This window comes from Symphalangus syndactylus, chromosome 2 (genome assembly GCF_028878055.3).
Source record: "Symphalangus syndactylus isolate Jambi chromosome 2, NHGRI_mSymSyn1-v2.1_pri, whole genome shotgun sequence".
NCBI lineage: Eukaryota > Metazoa > Chordata > Mammalia > Primates > Hylobatidae > Symphalangus > Symphalangus syndactylus.
In genome coordinates, this window is record NC_072424.2 from 26855 (window position 1) to 34156 (window position 7302).

The 7302-nt window shown below is 40.1% G+C and overlaps 1 protein-coding gene across 1 annotated transcript; it reads left to right on the forward strand.

The window, feature by feature from the left end:
* Positions 1–272: 272 nt before the first annotated feature.
* On the forward strand, positions 273–2102 carry LOC129476297 (endogenous retrovirus group K member 104 Rec protein-like). The gene is made up of 2 exons (XM_063633018.1): positions 273–533; positions 2046–2102. Exons 1-2 carry the CDS (start codon positions 273–275, stop codon positions 2100–2102), a joined length of 318 nt encoding a protein of 105 aa, XP_063489088.1.
* Positions 2103–7302: the final 5200 nt, after the last annotated feature.

A 7302-nucleotide genomic window follows, 5' to 3' on the forward strand; every position in this document is an offset into this window, starting at 1 on the left:
GGAGTATAACACTCCCCAGATACAACTTAATCTAGCACTCTATACTTTAAAGTTTTTAAACGTATATAGAAATCAGACCACTACTTCTGCAGAGCAACATTTTACTGGTAGAAAGAACAGCCCACATGAGGAAAAACTGATTTGGTGAAAAGATCAAAAATAATACATGGGAAATAGGTAAGGTGATAACATGGGGAGAGGTTTTGCTTGTGTTTCACCAGGAGAAAATCAGCTTCCTGTTTGGATACCCACTAGACATTTGAAGTTCTACAATGAACCCATCAGAGATGCAAGGAAAAATGCCTCCGTGGAGACGGAAAACCCTCACTCGAGCACCATCAACTCACCAGGTGAACAAAATGGTGATATCAGAAGAAAAGATGAAGTTGCCATCCACAAAGAAAGCAGAGTTGCTGTCCTGGGCCCAGCTAAAGAAGCTGACACAGTTAGCTGAAAAAAGCCTGAAGAACACAAGGGTAACACAAACTCCAGAGAATATGCTGCTTGCAGCTTTAATGATTGTATCAATGGTGGTAAGTCTCCCTATGTCTGCAGGAGCAGCTGCAGCTAATTATACCTACTGGGCCTATGTGCCTTTCCCACCCTCAATTCAGGCAGCCACTTGGATGGATAATTCTATTGAAGTATATGTTAATAATAGTGCATGGGTACCAGGCCCCACAGATGACGGTGGCCTTGCCCAACCTGAAGAAGAAGGAATGATGATAAACATTTCCATTGGGTATCATTATCTTCCTATTTGCCTGGGGAAAGCACCAGAATGCTTAATGCCTGCAACCCAAAATTGGTTGGTAGAAGTACCTACTGTCAGTGCCATTAGTAGATTTACTTATCACATGGTAAGTGGAATGTCACTCAGGCCACAGATAAACAATTTACAGGACCCTTCTTATCAAAGATCATTACAATGTAGGCCTAAGGGGAAGCCTGGTCCCAAGGAAATCCCCAAAGAATCAAAAAGCCCAGAAGTCTTAGTTTGGGAAGAATGTGTGGCTGATACTGCAGTGGTACTACAAAACAATGAATTCGGAACTATTATAGACTGGGCCCCTCGAGGCCAATTATATCATAATTGTATGGGCCAGACTCAATCGTGTTCACAGGTCCCATCCATCTGGCCCATTAATCTGGCCTATGATCGTGATTTAACTGAAAGCCTGGACCAGGTTCATAGAAGGTTAGAATCACTCTATCCATGGAAATGTGGTGTGTAAAACCCCCTTATATGCTATTTGTAGGAATCATAGATCTTAAACCAGATTCCCAAATTATAACCTGTGAAAACTGTAGATTGTTTACTTTCACTGATTCAACTTTGGATTGGCAGCATCGTATTCTGCTAGTGAGGGCAAGAGAGGGCATGGGGATCCCTGTGTCCATGTACCGACTGTGGGAGGCTTCCTCATCCATCTATATTTTAACAGAAGTATTAAAAGGAGTTCTAACTAGATCCAAAAGATTCATTTTTACTTTGATTGCAGTGATTATTGGTCTTATTGCAGTCACAGCAACTGCTGTGACTGCTGGAATTGCTTTACACTCCTCTGTTCAAACTGCAGAATATGTGAATAATTGGCAAAAGAATTCCTCAAAATTGTGGAATTCTCAGACCCAAATAGATAAAAAATTGGCAAACCAAATTAATCATCTTAGACAAACTGTGATTTGGATGGGAGATAGGCTCATGAGCTCGGAATATCTTTTTCAGTTACAGTGTGACTGGAATACTCCAGATTTTAGTATGACATCTCGAGCTTATAATGAATCTGAACATCATTGGGACATGGTTAGATGCCATTTACAAGGAAGAGAAGATAATCTTACTTTAGATATTTCAAAATTAAAAGAACAAATTTTTGAGGCATCAAAAGCCCAGCTAAATCTGGTGCCAGAAACTGAGGCAATGGTAAAAGCCATTGATAGCCTCACAAATCTTAACCCTGCCACTTGGGTTAAAGCCATTGGAAGTTCCACTATTGCAAATTTTATATTAATCCTTGTATGTCTGTCCTCTCTATTGCTAGTCTACAGGTGTACCCAGCAGCTCCGGAGAGACAGTGACCAGCGAGAACGGACCATGATGACCATGGCGGTTTTGTCAAAAAGAAAAGGGGGATATGTAGGGAAAGGAAAGAGAGATCAGACTTTACTGTGTCTATGTAGAAAGGGAAGACATAAGAAACTCCATTTGACCTGTACCTTGAAAAATTGCTTTGCTGAGATGCTGTTAATTTGTCACTTTGCCCCAGCCACTTAGCCCCAACTTTGAGCTCACAAAAACATGTGTTGTTTGGAATCAAGGTTTAAGGGATCTAGGGCTGTGCAGGATGTGCCTTGCTAACAAAATGTTTACAAGCAGTATGCTTGGTAAAAGTCATTGCCATTCTCTAGTGTCAATAAACCAGGGGCACAATGCACTGTGAAAAGCCACAAGGACCTCTACCCTGGAAAGCTGGATATTGTCCAAGGTTTCTCCCCATGTGATTGTCTGAAATATGGCCTCATGGGATGAGAAAGACCTGACCATCCCCCAGCCCCACACCCATAAAGGGTCTGTGCTGAGGTGGATTAGTAAAAGAGGAAAGCCTCTTGCAGTTGAAATGGAGGAAGACCACTGTTTCCTGTCTGCCCCGGGAACTTAATATCTCGTTATAAAACCCGATTGTACATTGTTCAATTCTGAGATAGGAGGAAAACCTCCCTATGGCGGGAGGCGAGACATGTTGGCAGCAATGCTGCCTTGTTATTCTTTACTCCACTGAGATGTTTGGTTGGAGACAAACAAATCTGGCCTACGTGCACATTCAGGCATAGTACTTCCCCTTGAACTTAATTATGACATAGCTTCTTTTGCTCACATTTTTTTTGCTGGGCTTCTTCTTATTATCACCCTGTTCTCCTACCACATTCCTCTTGCCAAGATAATGAAAATAATAATCAATAAAAATTGAGGGAACCCAGAGACTGGTGCCAGTGCAGGTCCTTGTTATGCTGAGTGCCGGTCCCCTGGGCCCACTTTTCTTTCTCTATACTTTGTCTCTGTGTCTTATTTCTTTTCTCAGTCTCTCATCCCACCTGATGAGATAAACCCACAAGCGTAGAGGGGCAGGCCACCCCTTCAAATGTAAACTTATGTTTAGTTTAATATGGAGACACACAGTTCTACATAGAAAACTTTAAAATTAGGTGTGTATAGGTAGGTTAGATACACACATATATTCCTAGCATTCCTAATGAAGGACAAGATACAATGTACTCATTCAGCAGCCAGATGTAAGTTTTCCTACCATTCTGAAAGGAATCAGGCTCTTTGAAGAAATGTCTGATACTAGAACTGGGACAGTAAATATAGGAGCCAGGATAATCTTGAAGTATCAGAAAGTAATTAAGTACTAAAAAAATTGAAATATATCAAAGAAAAATAAGAGCCAATAATAAAAGCTACCAATGGCCAACACAGGAATGAATTGTGCAACACAATGCTGCAGTGTTGAATAATAACTAAAGCTGAAAGTAATTATCTAGGTGTCTGTATTTGTATACATAGGTGATTAAGCAAATGGAGTTGCATAGAAATCTCCTTTGCAAAAGAATTCCAAATAATTGATGTAGACACTCAGCCATTAAGAAGGTGGAGCCAACGCCTCACTCCATAAGTGTGGGCTCTGCATAGTGACTTGCTCCAAAAGAACACATGCAGTATTGACAAGGAGAAAAAATAACTTCACAGTGGAGAAACCTGACAAACAGTAGCTCTGCCAAATGATCCAAGTGAACATCAAAGATGACAGTTCACCTTGAGAACATGAAGTGACAATGGGGGACATTCTACAAAATTCCTGACCAATCCTCCTCAGTACTATCAAGGTTATCAAGAGATGGAAAGCCTGACACACTGTCACAGCCAGGAAGAGCCTACGTGATGACTACATGTCATGCAGGGTCCTGGATGGGATCCTGGGTCAGAGTAAGACAGAACTAAGGGAGTCCAAATGAAATATGAACTTTAGTTAATAATAGCTTATCAGCCAGGTGCAGTGGCTCAAGCCTGTAATCCCAGCACTTTGGGAGGCCGAGGTGGGCGGATCACGAGGTCAGGAGATCGAGACCATCCTGGCTAACACAGTGAAACCCCGTCTCTACTAAAAATACAAAAAATTAGCCAGGCGAGGTGGCAGGCGCCTGTAGTCCCAGCTACGTGGGAGGCTGAGGCAAGAGAACGGCGTGAACCCCGGGAGGTGGAGCCTGCAGTGAGCCAAGATCGCGCCACTGAACTCCAGCCTGGGAGATAGAGCAAGACTCCATCTCAAAAAATAAAATAAAATAAAATAAAAAATAAAAAAATAAAAAAAAGCCTATCAGTATTGGTTCATTAACTGTGACAAATTATGTAAGATATTAATAAGCCATGTGAGACACACTGATAGAAGATGTTAATGAGAGGAAACTAGGTTGCGGCTACATGGCAAATCTCTGCTTTTTTTTTGGCAATTTCTGTGTAAGTAAAAAAAGATGTAAAATAAAACTTTATTTAAAACATTGTTATATTTTTTAATGCTTCCTTGTTTAATTATTTATGCTGTGAATTACTAGTAATTGACATTGTTAACTAATCCTGTTTTTTTAAGTAAGAGCATTATGGCACAAAAAATTAAACAGTGCAGACTGATACATAAATCAAAACAAATGTTCTTTACATGTTTTCTGTTACAGTAGTAACAGGTATGTGTAAGCTTCATTATCATATTTTTTCTTGTGCTGTGGTTGTGTCCTGGGTTCATTCTCTAAAATGCTGATCACCTTAGACCAGGAAAAAAATAAACTTACAGACTCTGTTTCAATTCATGGCTAAATATTTTCAAAACAGTGACTTTGTAAAAATACGTTCCAATGGCAAATTCATTCATTGTGATGAGATCACTTATTCCAAAGACTTCTTGTCTTTATTTTGTTCCCATGCCTACCTTTTAGCCATAATACAACAGAATCAAATGTTGGCCGTTGGGAAAAAATATTCAAAGAAAGAAAGAATGTGAACAGAACTTACAACCATGAAGATTCAATGTTTTACCACAATGCTTTCTAAAACAGAAGAGTGTAAAAGGATATTCAAAGTCAATTTCCTCGGCGAGGCTTTGCAGAAAATGAGGAAACTAGAGAAACAAAAATGGCAGGACATTCTACGGGTGATTTTCGATGTTGCTATGTTTTATGGGAAAAAAATACTTTACCTTTTAAAGAATCACAAAGAATTATTGGGAACCCAAACTCTGGAATGTTTGCAAATTTAATTGAGCTTCTATGTAATTATGTCTATGTAGCTAGGCATGAAGTTGATGGTTTTTTAAAAATCTATGTCTTATTTGTGCAATAAACTACCCAATAAATAATTAATGCTCATAGGAAAACATGTTGGATTTGTGAAGGGAAAATAAATCTTGGGGACCCAAAATCACAAAGCTAAAAGGAAAAGTCAAGCTGGGAACTGCTTAGTGCAAATCTACCTCCCATTCTATCCAAAGTCACCCATCTGCTCACCAAGATAAATGCATATCTGATTGTCTCATTTGGAGAGGGTAATCGGCAACGCAAAATAATGAAACCATTTGTCCCTTACCTACCTATGACCTGGAAGCCCCCTGTCTTGCCTTCTTTTCAAGTTGTCTCACCTTTCTGGACTGAACCATTGTACATCTTACACATATTGATTGATGTCTCATGTCTCTCTAAAGTGTATAAAGCCAAGCTGTGCCACGACCACCTTGGGCCCATGTTGTCAGGACCTCCTGAGGAGGCCTCATGGGCATGCATCCTCAAACTTGGCAAAATAAACTTTCTAAAAAATCTGAGAGCTGTCTCAGATTTTCAGGGTTCATACATGTAATGTAGGATGTCAATGTTTATAAAACAGACATTATTCTGTCTACTATTACAAATATGCTGCCAATTAACCTTAGGCTTTCTCAACAAAATGAAAAATGATGAGGTACAAACAGTATATGTAAACTTAAATAATGTTGCAAGTTTTAATATGCCTACTTTTCAATTTTTCAATACTATTTTTACTACTTTAACACTGTAAGAAAAATGAGTAATTAAAACATGAATAAAAGTGTTTACAAGGGTTGCACGTGTTTCCTCCAGCCTCTGCCCATCCCCAGCTTTCATCCCAACGGTGCTGATGGTGACTCTAAGCATTGCTCCTTTCTCTATATCAAGATCTCTCCCCAGAAACAAGCCCAAATCTTACCATATGTTCTGGCACGCTATGATGATGAGCAGTGGTGAGCAGCTGAAGCCTCAAGGAAGGGATGCTTTTGTAAAACAAGACTTGTAGAATATAACTTGTGAAAGTAAAGCCTATGGCAGAGTTCGTCCTCAGCACACGGGGAGCAGACAGGAAGCTTTTGCCTCACCTTCCTCAAAGGCCTGCAGCCACGTCTCCCCAGGTCAGTCTTAAGGACAATGAAACTCTGGTCTTCACTGTAGACACGCTACCACTGTAGACATGCTCCAAAGCCATGGTGACCCACCTTTGGGTGGGTCCTGAGGAGAACAAAGCTCTGGTTCTAATCCTAATCCTAACCCTGTCCCAAGACTTTGACCCTGAACCTAAACTCTGATCCCTACCCTGCTCCCTAATTCTCACCCTTACTTTGACCCTGACTTTGATCTTGACCCTGATCATGACCCCACCTCTAACCATACTTCCAGCCCTGACTCTGACCCAGATCCCAACCCTAACCCTAACCCTATTATTATCTTTATGATCTATCTCTAATCTTACCCTCTAGCTCTAAATAGCTGTACCCAACAGCACTTTTAAATTATTTAACTTCTTTTCCTTGAATTCTCTAAGGATATCCTAAAGGAGATGTCATTATGTATTTTGCATTCCCTCTAAGTGGTATGGCTTCAGATATGAAGTTCTAATCCTTTGCAAGACATAAAAAGTTTGGAGGGTAATAGTACTGGGTTGTTAGGGATGCATGTTGGCATTCATGATAGTCATTGGTGCTGTTCTCCAAATATTTTCAGTTCATTTTTTATGAATGCATTCTGACTGTTCCATCCTACCTACTTAAATTTTTGCATGGCCACATGACTTTTTTGTTTGTTTGTTTTTTGCCAATGGAGGTGAGATGAAATAACACGTCACTTTTTCAGAAGAGATCTCCAAGAAACAGAGTTCTATTCTGCATGCTTTTTTCTCTTTTCTATCGCAATGGGGATCTTATTGATGGTCCCTCCTTCCGTCTGGATTCCTGTGTTAGGATGACA

Excerpts from the sequence above, each read along its gene's own strand:
- LOC129476297 (XM_063633018.1), top strand. The coding sequence starts at position 273 with ATGAACCCATCAGAGATGCAAGGAAAAATGCCTCCGTGGAGACGGAAA. Across the intron at positions 534-2,045 it reads TAATGATTGTATCAATGGTG|TCTACAGGTGTACCCAGCAG; the intron begins GTAAGTCTCCCT and ends CTCTATTGCTAG.